The sequence below is a fragment of the Rhinolophus sinicus genome, chromosome 2, assembly GCF_057876585.1.
Source record: "Rhinolophus sinicus isolate RSI-liver-muscle chromosome 2, RSI-T2T, whole genome shotgun sequence".
In the NCBI taxonomy this organism is placed as follows: domain Eukaryota; kingdom Metazoa; phylum Chordata; class Mammalia; order Chiroptera; family Rhinolophidae; genus Rhinolophus; species Rhinolophus sinicus.
In genome coordinates, this window is record NC_142502.1 from 175179083 (window position 1) to 175197416 (window position 18334).

Here is an 18334-nt window from a genome sequence, read left to right on the forward strand (position 1 = left end):
GCAGAATCTGTGGGTGTGGATTTTAAGGGTGCCTGACCGAAGGGAGCACTCCTTACATTAGGGCAAGGCCAAGGCAACGTGAGCACTCAGTAAGTAAGGTAGCTATTACTTGTAGTGTCCCTTTCGAGCAGTATTTTGTAACCTCTGGGGAAAATACATTTGCAATAACTGTCAATACGTGGTACTGTGGTTTCTTAATTATGATACAGACACTGAACAAAAATTAAAAGTTTATTGCCGATGCTTTTCTTAGACACAGAACAATCGTTGAGGGCCTTCCTTGGTCCTCACGCTGAATGATCCCCGCTGGCAGATGGCTTCCTCTGAAGCAGCCTTTGTGGTCCTCTTTTACCAGGCAAGCATCAGGGCGTGTGCTCCTTCCTGGCTCAAACCTTTTGAAGGTGACAGAAGAGAAGAGTTAAGTGTGATGTAGGGATGAGGGGCTTACAAAGCAGCACGGGGCTTACTAAGCTGAGCTGATCCCCTGAAGCTTAGTCCTCCTGACAGCTGAGTGATTCATCTGGCAGGTAAGGTCCTCACCTAAACCTCCCGCCTCAGCCCCCCCTCACTCTATCTGGATTCAGAAATGGGCAGAGATTCAGGGATACAGACAACCCTATCACGTGTGTGATATGATTTGAGGGACCCCCCATGGTCCTACTGTGCTAATTTACACTAGGATTGTTGTGATTTAGAAAATACTGGATTCCTTTCTCCCCTTCTCTTTTCAGGACTCTAAATCTCTATCCTTCACCTTCACTATCAGCTGATGGATGACCTCACTTCATTGAGAAAATGAAGTAAACAGAAGTAAACAATCTTCCTTCACAAAATTCACCAAGTTAGCTTCACCCGTCTGTATCCATGTACTGTGCTTCCTTCCTCTTACAATTGATAGATTGTCCTGCCCTCCATTTGAGAAATGTGAAGGGGGTAGGAAGGATGAGAGGGACAATTTGGAGTAGCGAAGTCAGAGAAGGCGTCTCTGAAGAGATGACATTTGTGCAGAGGTCTGAGTGAACTGACGGAGTGAGACATGGAGAGATCTGGGGAAAGAGTGTTCCTGGCAGAGGCAAAAGCCTGCGATGGGAGCAAGGTAGGCATGTTCAGAAAACAAGAAAAAGCCAGTGAGGCTGGAGCGTAATGAGTGAGGAGAGAAAGGCAGGAGACGAGGTATGCCCAATCGTATAGGGGGTTAGAGGCATGGTAAGGAGAGTAAAATCCAAAATGTGAGGGGAAGCCATTCGAAAGTTTTGAGTAGGGGAGAAATCTGATGTAATTAACATTTTTAAAGAATATGGCTGCTGCATGGAGAATAGATTATACAGGGGTGAGAGTGGAAGCAGGAAGACCAGTGAGGAGGCTAGTGCACTAGGCCAGGTAAGATCACAGTGGTTTGAGCTGGTAGTAGTGAGGAACCTAGGAGTGAACGCGCCGACATAGCTCATTACCTGTTAGACGTGGCAAGTGACTGAAAGCACGGAATCAAAGACGACTCCTAGATTTTTGTCCTAAAGGGTCCTGGTTGAATTATGGTCCTATTCACGGAACTAGGGGAAATTTGGAGTGAAAGCAGGTTTGGCAGGAAGAGGGGCAGAAGTGCAAAAATAAGAAATGATCCTATTTGGGGCTGGTTAAATTCAAGATACCCATAACCAATTACAATACATAAGCGGGGTTTGTAGGTTATGATTATAGAGCAATGTAAAATTTTTTCCTCACTGTCCATTTAAATCTGTTCTGTTGGGATAGTTCTTCTGCTCCACTTTACCCATTTTACTTTCCTCATTACACTTACTGTTAGGTAGGTTGGTGCAAAAGTAATTGCGGTTTTTACAATTATTTTTAACCTTTTAAACTGCAATTACTTTTGCACCAACCTAATACTAGCTCACCGGATATTATATACTTATTCATTTGTTTATTGTCTCCCCCATCAAAATGTAAGCTCCTCGAGATAAGAGCTTTATCTGCTTTGTTTAACACTGTGTCTCCAGCCCCTCAAACACTGCCTGGCTCAGAATAGACACTTGTTACATTTTGAGGATGAAAGCAAGCACGTAGGAGGGTACTAAAATATGACAGTAACAGGAGTTAAACTACAGAATAGTTTTAATGCATTTACTATGAGTGAGTAAAAAAAAAAAAGGTAGCTCCTTTATTCTTTAGGGTGGGAGTGGGGAAATGGAGAGACAGTCAAAAAGAAAATGTAAACATTGACTGTCAGAGCAACAAACCATTCCCGTATTGATTTCTAACTGGATGATAGGAGGGTGGGCCATGACTGCTCCTGGAAACCCAGGCCTTAAAGAGGCTAAACTCTGGAGCCCTGGGACACAGGGTGTGGAGAAGAGAACTGAAGGGGAGAAGTGGCACCAGGCCTGGAGGGAAGTAGGCCTAGGCTAGACCATCACATGGCCACCAAGTTTAACTGTAGTTACCTTAGGATAAGAAGTCTATTCTGTGAACACCTACTTATACTTCTATACATTTTACATTTTCAGTGTTGAGGCTTTTACTTTATTTCTTAAATTTTACAACTTTAATTTTGTATATAGTCCTTTAGAAAATTTTCTGCCTGTCGTTGCTGAATTAAGGGGAACAAAAGTTTGGGCCTGGCTTGGGTGTGACAAGTGGTGAATGATAAGTAGAGATGGTGGAGAGAGAGAAGAAGGGCTAAAGCTCAGGAGAGGGAGCTCGGTGCCCCACAGCGCACCCACTGGAGGGCACCTCCATTGTGTAGCTCCCGGAAGCAAACTTTCCATTCCCTCTGAATTAACGAAACCTGCCTCAATTTCTTCTTCTCTCTCCCTCACCTTTCTTTTTTTTTCTTTTTTTCGGGGGTGGAGGGAGGGATTATTCCACTGCCTCCTCTCTTCCTAGAAGCCTGCCACACAGAGAAGCTCCCAGCTGCTCAGATTTTGCTATCAGCCATTGCTGCCTTGGGTATTGCAAAATGGGACTCCCCCAGCTCTCACCGCATTCTGATCCTCATTCCATTCTTCCTCTTGGTCAGGGTTCAAGGAAGAAAAGTGCCCTCCAGAGTTGGCCTCCTTGGGACTTGGATTCTTTCCCTCCTGATAACACAGAGGTTCTTTTTCCAGAAAGCATGACCCCTTGTTTCTATAGGGAGGAACCAGAAAGGAAAGTGTTCTCATAATGATCAACTCAATTGTAGCATTTAATTTTTTATTTAAATCTGATGAGTTCTACGTGAATTTGCATATTCCTATGAAAAAGAAACCCAAGTAAATGGCATTACCTCGCTCCAATAATATTTTCATCTGAACTCTCTTTGCTGCTTAATCAGCTGAGTAAGGGTCCTTCAGAGGAAATGACCCCTCACAGAGTTGTCCCTGTGCCTCCCCTGGGCAGGTCTAACTCTGCCAAAGACAAATATGCCTTCTTCATCCCTGATCCATAATTGGGATGCTTCCCTCATTCATGGAAGAGAATCTAATCTTCTTCTTCCTTCCCCCAGGGGGAGTTCATAGACTTAAGCCTTTAGTCTAAAATTTAAGCTATAGGTACTTCAACAGTGCAGTATTCTTTATGTCTGGGTCTCACTCTGCTAGGAGAGGTTATTTGAGGACAAAACCCCTCCTTTTATACCACATATAGAAATTAAATAGGATTATCCTAAAACCTGACCCAAACAGCTTAGTCCGAGACCATGGCAGTTAGGGATTGTAGGAATTTACTCTTTTGGAACCTAGTATACAAGAATGATCTGAACCATTCCATCTTTTAAGGCTTCAGCTACCAAGTGAATAGGGCTTAGTTTCAGTACTTCCTATTAGCTCTCAATTTCAGCTTCCAATGCAAAAAGCAGCAAATTGTTAAACCACACCTCATGCACACGGAGAAGCCCACAATAGCCAGCTCCATCGCCAACAGTCATCTGTTTCTACTTTAAATCACTAAGTTCCTCATGAGGCAATTAGTATAGTTCTCTCTGCTGGCCAGGCCAGCATCAAGCATCTTGAAAAGCCCTCCACCTTCTGCCACACTGTATTAAGTCATCAAATTCTGAACCTATACAGAGAAAGGAAAGGGAAACCACTGCAGCTTACTTTGGGGCTTTTTAGGAAAAGAGAATTGTAGGCCAGCTTCTAAACATCATACAAGCTCATTTTTCTTCTGCCTTACTTGGTTCTTCTTTTATTATTATCAATGGCTTTACTGAAACATAATTTACACACCAGAAAATTCACCCATTTTAAGTGTCCACACCAGTGATTTTTAGTATATTTACAGAGTTATGCAACCATCACCACAATCTAATTTTAGACCATTTCTATCAGTCCAAAAACGTCATGCTCATTTACAGTCAGACATTCTCCATTCCCAGCCCCAGCCCTAGGCAACTGTTAATCTGCTTCCTGTGTCTATAGATTTGCCTTTTCTGACATTTCATGTAAATTGAATCATACAACAGTCTTTTGTGATTGTCTTCCTTCACTGAGTATAATAGTTTTAAAGTCCATCCATGTTGTATAGTATGTATGAGTACTTCTTCTCCTTTTAATTGCCAAATAGTATTCCATATATAAATATACAACATTTTATTTATCCATTCACCAGTTGATGAACATTTGGGTCGTTTCCACTTTGGGGCTATTGTGAATAATGCTGCTGTGAGCATTCACTCAGCTACAAGTCTTCTTTATGTGGACGTTTCCATTTATCTTGGGTAGAAACCTAGGAGTTGAATTGCTGGGTCACATGGTAATTTAATGTTTTAGATTTTGAGAAACTGCCAAAGTGTTTTCCAAATTTACTGCATCATTTTACATTCCCTCCAGCAAAGTCTGAGGGATCCCATTACTTTTAATCAGATAGTTAGCAAGTTACACACCTTTAACAAGTGCTGTACCTATGTAGAGAAATCTCTTACTCTTAATTCCATAACCAGTTCATTGAGATGACTCCTCATGTTGCACACACAGTAGTATGTACCACTTCTCTGCTTATAACTTCTCTTCACTCTGGGTACAATACTGTAACAGCTACTGCCCACCAAAACTAGTCCAAGATGCCATTTTTACTGCTCCAATTAAAATCTCACCTTTAATATGAGTTGTTAACAACTTTTTCCTATGTCTGTGCTTGTTGTTTCTAAATATGTTAGCTATTCATTCTTTAAAACCAGAGCTGAGGACAGTTGCCGCCTCCCCCAGACACAAGGGTGGGAGATGCGTCATTCCCCAAGAGTCTTTCATATGCCTCGGCACTAACTCCAGCAATTTAAAAGGATGACAAAGGGTGGAAACACAGCCAAACATCTTAAATAAAAGAAGAGCAAAGCTATAGAACAGCAGGCTTACTTGTAAATAACTGCTTTTTCTTCTTCCTGGGATTCCAGAAGATGAGGAGCTCTTGCCGAGGGTTTCAAATCAAAACTACTAACATTAAAATTCACTTTCACTTTTAACCTTTAACAAGATAACATGTGTGAGGATGTTTTGAAAACAATACTAGCTTACAGTCTTCCAGAGATTATTCTATAGTGACATGTATGTATATTGTCCAACATACCATTACTTCAAACTTGTATGCATTTTGGGGGGTGTAAGTTGCTGAAACCATGCTGGATATTGGTTTACTGCTTACTAAGAACTTAGACTCAGTCAGCTAGGCAGTTTAAAGCACTCCTTACCCACTGGGAATGTGTCCGCTAATGTAAACAGAAGACATAGAGACTGTGCCATTTACAAGCATAAATATAAAATGTGTTTCCAAGAGAGAGCCCACACACGCCATTTCCCAATCTCTCTTGCCATAAGGTGCCAGACAGGTGCCTTGAGATGCTTCTAGTCTTACCGCCACTCAAAAGTAGATTTGAGGGGCGATACTGGCCCTCTGAGGGGCATCCATTTTGCTGGCACAGATTACAGCAGAGCTGGTATGGTTCTGAGGCCAACAGCTGGAGCAGCACCTTCCTGATTCTGCAGCTTCCTGATCATAGCAGAAACAACACATCCCTCTGCCAACCAGTTCTGCACATGAGTTTGGGAGTTACTCCTGAAACTCGGCTCTGTTTCTTAAGACCTCCTAATGATTCTGTTAGCAGTATAAATCCTCAAAAACTGAATCCTTTCCAAGTGTGGATTCAGTTGTCTGAAACCAAGAGCCCTGGCCATTCTTCTAACTAACATACTCAGTACACCTGGCATGTAAATGGTCACACACAGAATTCATGGAAAGGATCAGTCTGATCCTAACTTAATCAAAATGAGTTTTCCTAGAAAATGTGGATTTTGAAATACGTTTTGAGTAACAGAAAAGTGGGTATAGCAAACATTTATATTAGTGTACAAAGCTTTATTAATGACGAAAGGGCTTCCTGTGTTCATGTATCAGTCAAAAATTACAAGACGTGCCCAAAAAAGCAAGATAAAATAACCTCAAATATCTGGCATTCAATCAAAAATTATAAGACATGCAAAAAAAGGCAAGACAGAATAACCCACTGTTAAGATATACAGCAATCAACAGAACCAGATTCAGAAATGACCCTAATGTTGGAACTATCCTATAGAGAATTTAAAATAACTATGATTAATATATTAAACAATCTAATGGGAAGGTGAACAACATGTATAAATAGATAGAGAATTTCAGGGGAAATGAAAAACTGTAAAAAATCAAATGGAAATTACTAGAAATAAAAATCATCACATCAGAGGTGAAGAATTCCTCTGATAGGCTCTTCGGTATATGGGACACAGCTGAGAAAAGACTCAGTGAACTTAAATATAGGTCAGTAGAAATTGTCCAATTGAAATATACCAGGAGAAAAAAAGTTTTTTTTTTTTTTTTTAAAGTAAGAGGTATGTGGCCATGGGACAATATTGGATTGTCTAACTTACATATAACTGGGGTCTCAGAACTAAACACAAAGAATGGGGCATAAGAAATATTTGAAGTGACAGTGGCCTAGAATTTCCCAAAAAATAATGAAAGACATCAAACCACAGATAGAAGAAATCTCAGAGAACCTAAGTAGAATAAACAGAAAGAAAAGGAAAAACATACCTACACCCATCATAGTCAAGCTAATGAAAACCCAAGACAAAGAGAAAATCTTGAAAGTACCCAAGAAAAAGAAAATGACATACTGAAGAACAAAGACGAGAACGACAGTATATTTCTCATGGAAAACAAATTTTAAAAAGAATCATTACTATGACAAAAATGTCTCAAAAATATTTCCAATTACAACAGGTTCCATAATTTTTATAATATTAAACATTACCTGCTCCTTTTACAAAATTCACTTTCTATATAGCTTGTAGGCAGTTTAAGCCACTCATTTGGAGTTATAAAGTGCCTTGCACTAGAAATTCTTGGGAATCTGGAATACAGTTTGGCTTTCTCAATCTCTTTAAATTCTTTCATTGTATATATTTTGCCTGCAAGAAGACCAGTAACCTAAATTAGCACACTGAAATGCAATTCCCATCGCTCTTGGGTTATGAAATCACATAACAATTAGAAACTAAGTACCAGTCTCACACTGAAGGAGAATTCTTTTTTCATCATCTTGGTCATATTGTGCCTTTTTCAAAGGGTCACGAAGCGGTGGGATGGTAACCTACAAGAAAAGCACTTCTTTGAGGACTGGGTTTCAGGTGTTTTTCAGTCAATCCTAAATATCCATTTATGGTTCTTATGCCAGAAGGATAAAAAATACAGTATCTACAAACTAATGTCAGTCTAACCACCATATATTTAACCATAACAGAGATAGGGGCACTCCAATACATCTCTTATCAAGGCCCTCCAGCTGTGGTTAGCTCTTGTTTTAATAGCCCCTTCAGATCATTGTGGATATTCTTCGTAGATACTATACCCAAACTCCACAAGTGGTAGTTTCTTAAAGGTTAGTTCTCATGTAGAATCTGAAACTATATCAATAAATTATTCAAACTCTGCTGCATTAAAAACCATTGGTCTAACCTGAACTTTGAATGGATCTTTCATCCATGTCATAAATTATTTGTTAGGAAAAAATCGGATCACGGAGTTATGTGACATCTTCCAAATGTTAATACATTTCATTATATAGTAATCACATTCATTAATATTATTTCCAATGTCATCAGTAAAGTGTTTGAGTACTGGGATGCTTTCACAGTCATGATAGTACATATGATTTTTCCAAAATTCAAATTTTTTTCTTAAAAGCTCACATTTTGTCATTGGCAACAAATATTGTCAGTTGTTTTTCTTGAAGTGACAGCCTCATTTTGTTAATTTTCCAGAAAACGTCTGCCAAATACCCAAGATTTAACAACCATAGTTTTGTAAGTCATTCTTTCAAGTAAAAACGGTGTTCTATGAAAAAAAATCAGCCAGTTCAGCTCACAGTTCAAACAATCGTACTGTATTTCAGTATGCAGCAGCAGTGTTCTTTGCATACTTTCCATTCATCACACAGAGTATTAAAAAGATGTGTCTTCAAGGAGCAAGAATTAATAAAATTAATAAGTTTTACTACTTGATCAAAGATATTAAGTGAAATTGAATTATTTTTTATTCATTTTTTATTGTGAGTGCATGGCAGTAAGGAATAGAATAACTATTTGGTAACACTGACTTAAGTTCTTCTAAGTCACCAGCAGTTTTATGTCCCATTGCTTTTGCACCATCAGAGCAGATGTCAACACATGAAAAAGGCAAGTAATATTTGGCCCTGTTATGAAAAGATTTGGCCTAATTGGCCCTGTACAAGGTTTTGGGGCTCCCACAGGTCTATGTACTTCACTTTGAGAACTGCTGCTATAACCTCAGTGTGCACAGCTTACCTTAAGAGGTCACGTCTCAGCTTCATTTAGAAAGCCAGCATGGTAAAAGAACAGAATGGAATTTTGGTTCAAAAAGATCTGGTTTCAAGTCCCAATAGTGCACCTTACTAGTGTTACTAGTTAGCATATGTAAGGTTCTCAGTTTAACTCTCACCTATAAAAATAAGGACAATAGCACATACACATACCCCAATTTGGGGGTGAGGGTAGGGACCTGCTTTGCATGCAAATACCAGCAGTTTAAAATGTCTATGACTCAAGCAAGATAGGTTTTTTTGTTTTATTTGGTGTAATATCCACTGCTAGCAAAAATGTGGGGAAAAATGGACTCTGGTCGGGGTGCAAATTTATACCACCATTCTGGAGAACAATTTGTCAATATGAATCAAAGTCATGCATAACCTTTAACTCAGCAATTCTACTTCTAGCAACCTACCCTAAGGAAAAAAAATAAGAAATAGTTACAGGGATGTTCATCACAATGTCACTTACAACAGCAAGAGGTCAAAAGCAATCCAGATGTTCAAAATACGGAGTATGTAAAAAAAGAAAAAATGATTTAGCAAGTTACCATATATGGTGAGAAACATCTATATTCTGCTATTTACAGCTGTGTGGCCTTGGACAAGTAACTTAACCTATCTGTGCCTCACTTGCCTCATCTGTAAATTGCCTGATATGGTTGCAGTGAAGATGAAATGAAATGAAAAAAAAAAAAAAAGAAGAAGAAAAAAAGAAAAACTCCTAACATTTGGTTAAGCCCTCAGTTCAAGTTAGCTGCTATTAATAACAGAATACCATGCAATGATTAAAATTATATATTTAAATCTGTTGACAAAGAAAGAAGGAAATCATAAACTATTGAGGGGAAAAAAGCAGACTGTAAAACCTAATGTATGGTATAAGCCCATTCTTGTAAAATAAAAATGTGTGTACAGGTCTGACAGTTAAGTTCGCAAACTTGTTGCAACGATGTTGCTAACCTTTTTTGGTGTCAGAGAGATTATTCATTATGAATTTGTACCAAGTGAACAAAGAGTTAACCAAGTTTACTATTTGGAAGTGCTAAAAAGGCTGCATGAAAAAGTTAGATGACCTAAACTTTTCGCCAACAATTCATGGCTCTTGCATCACGACAATGCACCAGCTCATATGGCACTGTCTGTGAGGGAGTTTTTAGCCAGTAAACAAATAACTGTATTGGAACACCCTTATCTGGCCCCCAATGACTTCTTTCTTTACCAGAAGATAAAGGAAATATTGAAAGGAAGACATTTTGATGACATTCAGGACATCAAGGGTAATATGACGACAGCTCTGATGGCCATTCCAGAAAGAGTTCCAAAATTGCTTTGAAGGGTGGACAAGGCGCTGGCGTCAGGTCATAGCTTCCCAAGGGGAGTGCTTCATGATATTCAGCAATGAGGTATGTAGCACTTTTTCTAGGATGAGTTCGTGAACTTAATTGGCAGACCTCATATTATCCAATTATACAATATTTTCAGATTTTACAGAGGTTTAATTTACTTTGGACTTTGGCTTTTTTGTTCCTTTTCTACAATATGGAGATGGGAACCTCTTCTTAGGATGCTACTACATTCTTAGGGAATCACTAAAGGGTGTCTCATATATTAGGGCTGCTATAAAAAATCAACTACATAATACCAAAATTAAAATAAGAAATCTATCCTACCTTCAGAAAATTCAGGTCCTCTTTACTCGTATAAAAAGGATCATATTCTTTTGGATCATAATGTTCTATAAATACATTTCCCTATAGGAAGGAAATAAACCACACATAAGAACAAGAGGTGAGCAATTAATTTTGAGCACAATAGGACTTGTCAAACACACGGTTCCATTCTTGTACTTCAAAATGGCATCAGTGTCAAATGCAAAAGGAAAGGGAAGGGAAGACCAAATTTGAAGTTAAATTTAATGTATCCAAGTAATAAATACATAGTGATAGAAGGAATCTACTTAAAATTTGCAAGATTTTAATAAAAAGTGTTGAAAAACTGAAAGATTTGGGAATTTGTTTTTAAATGCTTACTGTTCAAACATCTCAGAGCTCTTTAAAATGCTAGGAGAACAGAAATATTTTATAGCTTTGTAAATAATCAAGTTCTGGAACAAATTTGTGTGTGTGTGTGTGTGTGTGTGTGTGTGTGTGTGTGTGTTCTGAACCTAGAGTCCAAATTGTTTTAATTGGCATATACAATTAAGTTACATGGGAACAACAAAGAAGAATGATTCTAATGTATACATTTGAATCCAGACATAACCCTCCTCCCTCCATCTTTTCCACAAGCCCTGGATTTAAGAATAGTATATGCTATAACTGAGTGTAGATTACACATACATAGAGTGGGGAAGGGCAGGCCTTTTGGATCATTATAAATAAAGATGACCATAGTTTTTAAGCCAGCTAAAAAAAGTATCAAATGATCTCTTAGTACCTTTTTATTTACATATTTTATAAAACTATCTGATTCCTCTTGTCTCCTTTTTTCAATCTTCTTATGTGAACAAACTTTTTCTATAATTTTCTTCTGGAGAGGATCTGCCACACGGTCAACCCATCTTTTATATAACATCTCTTTTCTTCTTGTATTTAAGAATTCATTTTGTTGTAAATACTTATCTAGATCCTAGTAAACAGTGATAGAAAAGACATATTATCTTAATGCTTTCTTATTCTAAATTTTAAACTGCATTTATATTCCTAAAAATAACCACAAAGACATTCATTAATTCAGTTGACTTGGCTTCTACTGTGTGACACACACTCTACTGGAAACAAGGAATACATGGATAAATTAGACAACGTGCCTGCTCTCCCTGGTGAGACAGACTACAGAACAAATCTACAAAACAATGGGGGGAGGGACAACATAGCAAGTTATATATATATATATGTAAAAGAATTAAAAATGGGCTCAAACAGATACCTACTGCAGCATTGTTCACAATAGCCAAAAAGCGGAATGGAAGCAACTCAAGTGTCCATCAACAGATGAATGTATAAACAAAATGTGGCATATACAATGGAATAATACACAGCTATAAAAAGGAACGAAGTTCTGATACATTCTATAACATGGATAAACCTTGAAAACAATATGCTAAGTGAAATTAGACAGACATAAAAGGACAGATATTGTAGAATTCCACTATATAAAATATCTGTAATAGGCAAGTTCATAGAGACAGAAAGTAAATTAGAGGTTACCAGAGGCTTGGGGAGGGAAGAATGGGGAGTTATTGCTCAATGAGTATGAAGTTTCAGTTGGGGTGATGAAAAAGTTTTGGAAATAGGTAGTGGTTACGGTTGCACAGATCCATCTATTTGGAAATAGCAGTGATGGTTGTACAACATGTAAATGTAATTAATGTCACTGAATTGTACACTTAAAATGGTTAAAAATAGTAAATTTTGTTATATATACTTTACCACAATGGAAACATGGTTAAATTTTTAAAACTTCCCAAAGTGGGAGACCTTTCAGATGTGCCTTAAAGAATGAAGAGTTACCTAGGAAAAGAAAGGACGACTGAATGTGGAAGAATATTCTGTAGGGGGGAAAGGAGACAAAAACAGAGACGGAAGTGTAGCACAACCTGGCCCAAGTGGCAAGTAGCCTGCAAAGAAAATGCCTGATTTAGGCTATAAACTAAATCAACAAAACTCATCCACCTTTCATCTAGCAAATGAACTCAAGTAATTATTAGGATCAACAACATAAAATTCAAAATAACAGAAGAAAAACAAAAAACCCTGAGAGATTCCTTCTTTGTGGAGATTATCCCTCTATCTTCAGGTCATAGCACACTTCACTCAATCTCAATAAATAGCTCCTTTCCTTTTTAAACAACTCTAAAAACTCTTTAAAAAAACAGGTTACCCACTCCAGTGTTTAATATACTTCACATGGACATTTGTCTTGTCTTATAATTAAACCCATCCTGCTACAGTTAAGCCTTGTTCTTACCTAGATATACCTGAGTAATAATTGGTCACTGTGTTCCAATAACAGCTCTTAAAGCTGTTAAGAATACACAGTGACTCCATCGAAGGCCCACTAAGATGAAGGAACAAGTGAAAAGGGAAAACTCTTATAGGGTATCCGTGAAAGAATCTCCACAAAGTATAGAAAGAGAGGAAGTCAATTAAAGCAATCTCAGAGACCTCTTAAGGTTAATCCTAGGGGCTAATGAGTGTTTTTAAGTCTATTTTCTATATTTTCTAAAGTTTTTATAATGACTATGCACTATATCTAAAATGGAAAAAATTAATTTTTAATTGACATATTCTATAGTCAATTCTTACCTTAATTACATAATGTTCTCTATATAATATTGATTTAGTAGCTGTATCAATATCTTCATAAGCTAATTCCTAAAATGACAGAATGAAAATTTGAAAATCAAATCTTAAAAAATCAAATTATTAACGCTATCTTGACTCATATTTTATGTGACAGAAATATCCCTGGAAAGTTCTCTGTAAATCCAGTTTTTATACCTAAAATCATATCATAAAATATTTTTTAAAGTATATTTGAATCATTTTTCTTTAAGCTACAAATCCTTCTAGGGCAAAAAATAACTCAGATCAAACATTTTGAGTCCCGACAATGACACATGACTTGCCCAGAGTCACATCGTTAGTAGAACACATCTTTTTTTCACATCCTGTAAAATTCTTTAAGCTTTTATGGGTTAAAATAGAAGGAGGCCTCTATTTGAATTCATTTAGTTGTTAGTGAACTCTATTTGAACTCATTTTGTCATTATAGTTATCAAATATTAATATTTATATACAAGTCACACTTTCAGATTTTAAAACAACACAATCTTCAGGAAATAGTTAATAACATTAATTTTGTTTCCATTTTCATAATCTTTCACAATATCTGCCAGAAAATACAAAAGATTGCTACAATACATGTGAATATAATGTCACTGAATTATACACTTAAAAGTGGTTAAAAATAGTGTTATACTATATACAAGGTGTGATCAAACAATACAGTGAATGTTTAAATTTTTAAAAATACATTACTGTAAAAGACACATTACCATTTATCCGCCTCAAAATACTCCCCCCTCGCTTGGAACACACTTATCCCAATTCATTTTCTATGTTCTTTCTGCCTCACAGAGTTGCTATCCTGGGAAATCTGTTATTCTCAAAACCATAATGGATACTGAATTAATATTCTAGACAAAAATATAAAAATCAACAATCTGAAGACACTAGAGACTGACCAAAAGCAGGGAGAAACTAAAAGGTAGTCAACATGTGGAAAAAAGAAAACAGCACTGGGTAAGTTTTCAGTTTTTTATGGACTTTTAACTAAGTGCAGGCCTCAGGGCTAAAGAAGTTGGCTCAAACTCAGAAACATGCAGTTTAACAAATTCAAGAATTAGAAGACAGAGTTCAGGGTAACCACAGGAGCTGGGAAGTGAGAGAAGAAATACCTGAAAGAAGAAAGCCATAAAGGGGGATGCCACCAATTCTGAAAATAAAAATCTGACCAAATCTCTGGCAGATCCTTGAATTATGTATGTACAAGGCAGACTCCGTGCAGCTCATTTAAAGCTAAAAAAGACTAAACAATGATTTCATCTGCTGTCAAGTACAGGAGGGACAGAGTTTAGGGTTTGAGGTCAGCCAAGTTAACTGCCTGCTAAAACAAAAGCTCAATATTCTTTAGAAGAATATAACAGAATCCAGACCCTTTATAATGTATCATTCATAATATCCAAAATATAGTCTAGATTACTAGACACACAAAGAAACAGGAAAATGTGACCCAACTTAAGAGAAAGGCAATCATAGGAAACCAACTCTGAGACAGCCCATATATTGGAATTAGCAGACAAGGATTTTAGGTCAACTATTATAGCTATGCTTAAGAAGTGAAAGGGAATATGCTCCTAATGAATGGATAGAAAATAATCAGCAGAGAAATATAGACTATAAAAAAGATCCAAGTGGAAAATACAGTTCTTAAATTTAATAAACTTCAGTGGGCTTAGTAGCAGATTGGAGATTTCTTAAAAAGAGTCAGTGAACTTGAACACAGATTATTAGAAACTATCCAATCTGAAAAACAGAAAAAAGATTGGAACAGATAACGAACAGAGCTGCAGTGATTTATGAGACAACAACAAAAGGTACAACATTTGGGTAACTGGAGTCCCAGAAGTGACAAAAGAAAGGAGCAGAAAAAACTGAAGAAACAATGGTTGGGGTGGTAACTGCTATTTTCAGACAAGATAGAGTAACAGGGAACAGATTTACCCTCCCACCTTTAAAAAAAAAAGAAATGAAACATTAGTTTTCAAGACATTGGACATCAGGCAACGAAGGACAGTGGACCCCAAGAAATAGAAGGCAAAGTGAGCCCAATAATAGCTCAGTTCAGTACCTGGAAAGATGGGCACAGAGATGGGTATCAGGTAGAACCTAGCTGTCTCCCTGAAATGGGAGGGAAGCTAGGAGTCTGGGCAGCTATATTTCATAGGGCAGAGTACCAGGAAAGATACACAAAGAAAGAGCTTTGCGGATCAGTAGAGGGTTAGATGTATAGAGGGTCCCCCTGGATTCCTCAGCTGAATGCTGAACATTATATGCATGTGGAGAAACTACCCAAAGAAATGCTGTGCCAAGAAGCACATGAAAGGATTAGGAGGAACAATCCCTAGAGGTCACACAGCCCCAGGAGTTACTCCTCTTAACATCAGCCATAGTGAAAAACCCCATGGTTCACAAAGCATAGAGTTGAGTATTTGGAGGGATTTTCTATAAGTAGTGGAGCAAAATTAGCCATACACTATATACCATATGCTCCTGCCTAACACGGTTGGAGGCAATACCTGAAAGAACCAAATTATGACCAAGTAACTTAACTGTATCCCAGAACCAAGCTCAAGAATATTTATGGGAAATCAGAAACATCCAACACTCAACAAAGTAAAATTCACAATTTCTGGCATCCAATAAAAAAAAAAAAAGCACCAGGCCTACAAAGAAGCAGAAAAATTGACCAATAATTTATAGGAAAAGCAATCAAAACTGACCCAGAAATAACATAGGTGATATATTCATTAGAGCAGAACATTAGAATAATTATTATACCTGTAGTTCATAAGTTCAGGAAGCTAGAGGAAACAGAAGATATTTTGAGACAGGGGAAAATATAAGACCCAAATAAAATTTCTTGGGATGAAAATTACAATGTCTGAGATGAAAAATACACCAGACAGGCTTATCGGTAGATTTGACATTACAGATTAGTAAACTTAAAAATCATACCAATAGAAGCTGTCCAAAATGAAATGCAGGGGGGAAAGAGTCTGAAAAAAAAATGAACAGAGTGTCAGTGGGCTGTGGGATGATTTCAGGCTCTTACACTGTATACACATAATTGTATTTCCCCAATTGGGGGGAATCGAAAAAATATTTGAAGAAGTAATGGCTGAAATTTTTTCCAAATTTGTTGGGAACTATAAGCCCACAGATGTAAGCGGTTCAATGACATCCAAGCAGTGGCAAAATTGGAATCCTCACACATTGGTGATGAGAATGCAAAAATGGTACAGCCACTGTAGGAAATAGGTAGGCAGTTCCTCAGAAAGTTAATCATTACCGTATGACCTACCAATTCCATTCCTAGGTTCTCTACCCAAGAGGGTAGAAAACATGTTCACACAAAAACTTATACGCAAATGTTCATAGCAGCATTATTCATAATGGCCCAAAACTAGAAACAATCCAAATGCCCATCCACTGATGAATGGATAAATAAATGTGGTATATCCATATAAGGGAATATTATTTGGCCAGAATAAGGAACAAAATACTGATAATGCGCTACAACGTGGATGAACCTTGAAAACACTCTGCTAAGTGAAGGAAACTGGTCACAAAGGACCACATACTGTATGATTCTATTTGTATAAAATGTCCAGAATAGACAAATCTGAGAGAAAGTAGTTTAATGGTTGCCAGAGGTCAGGGGGAAAAGGAAATGGAGAGTGACAGCAACAGGGTATGAGTTTTATTTTTTTATAGGGTGATGAAAATGTTCTGGAATTAGCTAGTGGTGATGGTTGCCCCACATTGTAACTATACTGAAAACCACTGAATTGTACACCTAAGTAGAGTAGTGCATTTTATGACATGTGAATTATGTCTCAATAATAAAACTTCGACAATAACAGCTGAATTTAAAAATCAACAAAATAGTTAAATAAATACTTCACTAACATATATAATTGGCAAGTAAGATATGAAAAGATGCTCGACATCATTAGTCATTTGGAAAATGCAAATTAAAACCACAGTGAGATGCCATTATACATCTTTCAGAATATCTCAAATTAAAAAGCTTGCGTGCGTGCACACACGCAACTACCAAACGTTGGCTAGAATGTAAAATAACTGGAACTCTCATACACAGTGGAAATGTAAAATAATACAATCACTTTGGAAAACAGTTTGGCAATTTCATAGAGAGTTAAATTCATTTACCATATGACCTACCATTCCACAACTAGATATTTACTCAGGAGACATGAAAGCATATGTCCATACAAAGACGTGTACATGAATGTTCCTAAAAGCTTTAATTGTAACACCTCCAAACTGCAAACAACCCAAATGTCTATCAACAGATGGACAAACTGGGTTATATAGCATTCAGCAAAAAAAAGGAATGAAGTATTATATATGCAAAATAATTATGCTGAGTGAAAGACACCAGACAAGAGGAATACATACTGTAAAATTACATTTATATAACAGTTTTTAAATGCAAAATGAACTTTAGTGACAGAAAGCAAATCAGTGATTGCCTTGGGGGTAGGCAGGGAGGGGGATATTACCAAGGGATACAATGAGGAAACTTTGGGAGTATTGAATATGTTCATTATCTTGATTGTGGTGATGGTTTAATGCATGAATACATATGTGAAAATTTAAATACATGTACGCTTTAAATATATGCAGCTTATTGTATGTATATCAATTATACCTTAATAAAGCTGTTTAGAAAAAAGGAAATTACCATCTTAAAAAAACACAACATGTATAAATTTGGGTGACTTTGCAACTGAAGCAGTGCTTAAAGAGAAACTTTGTTACAGTCTACCTTAAGAAGGCAGAAAATGAAGAGCAAACACAAAGTTAGTAAAATCAAGGGAATAGTAAAGAGCAGAATGGAGTAGAAAACATAGAAACATATATTTAGTGCAAGCTACTTCTCAATGCAACTACCCAAGTATAAACTTCAAAATGCCATACTGTTGTACCTCAATAAAAGAAAGTGGCTGTGGTTCCAACCATTCTTTTGAGCTCTTGAGCTTGGGAAGTTTGTCAGTTATCAGATCATCATTGTCTAAATTTTTCATTGTGATCACAAATAACAGAGCACCTAGAAAAACTAAAAAAGTTAGTTTATTTAGTAATGAGAATTCATAATCATCTTATTTTCTCTTCTTTTTAATTAGTAATC

The 18334-nt window shown here is 37.0% G+C and overlaps 1 protein-coding gene across 1 annotated transcript; it reads right to left on the reverse strand.

Annotated features, from left to right (window-relative positions):
• Positions 1-212: 212 nt before the first annotated feature.
• On the reverse strand, positions 213-18334 carry LOC109435120 (protein FAM228B). Its single transcript, XM_019712729.3, has 9 exons — positions 18132-18334; positions 13141-13209; positions 11270-11461; positions 10504-10584; positions 7510-7597; positions 7259-7415; positions 5328-5435; positions 2979-3123; positions 213-392 (listed from the first exon to the last, which is right to left on the reverse strand). The coding sequence occupies exons 1-9, from the start codon at positions 18228-18230 to the stop codon at positions 387-389; spliced, it is 945 nt and encodes a 314-aa protein (XP_019568288.3). The 5' UTR covers positions 18231-18334; the 3' UTR covers positions 213-386.

Excerpts from the sequence above, each read along its gene's own strand:
- LOC109435120 (XM_019712729.3), bottom strand. The coding sequence starts at position 18,230 with ATGAAAAATTTAGACAATGATGATCTGATAACTGACAAACTTCCCAAG. Across the intron at positions 11,462-13,140 it reads GAGAACATTATGTAATTAAG|GATCTAGATAAGTATTTACA; the intron begins GTAAGAATTGAC and ends ACTGTTTACTAG. Across the intron at positions 7,598-10,503 it reads AGGACCTGAATTTTCTGAAG|GTTACCATCCCACCGCTTCG; the intron begins GTAGGATAGATT and ends CTTTTCTTGTAG.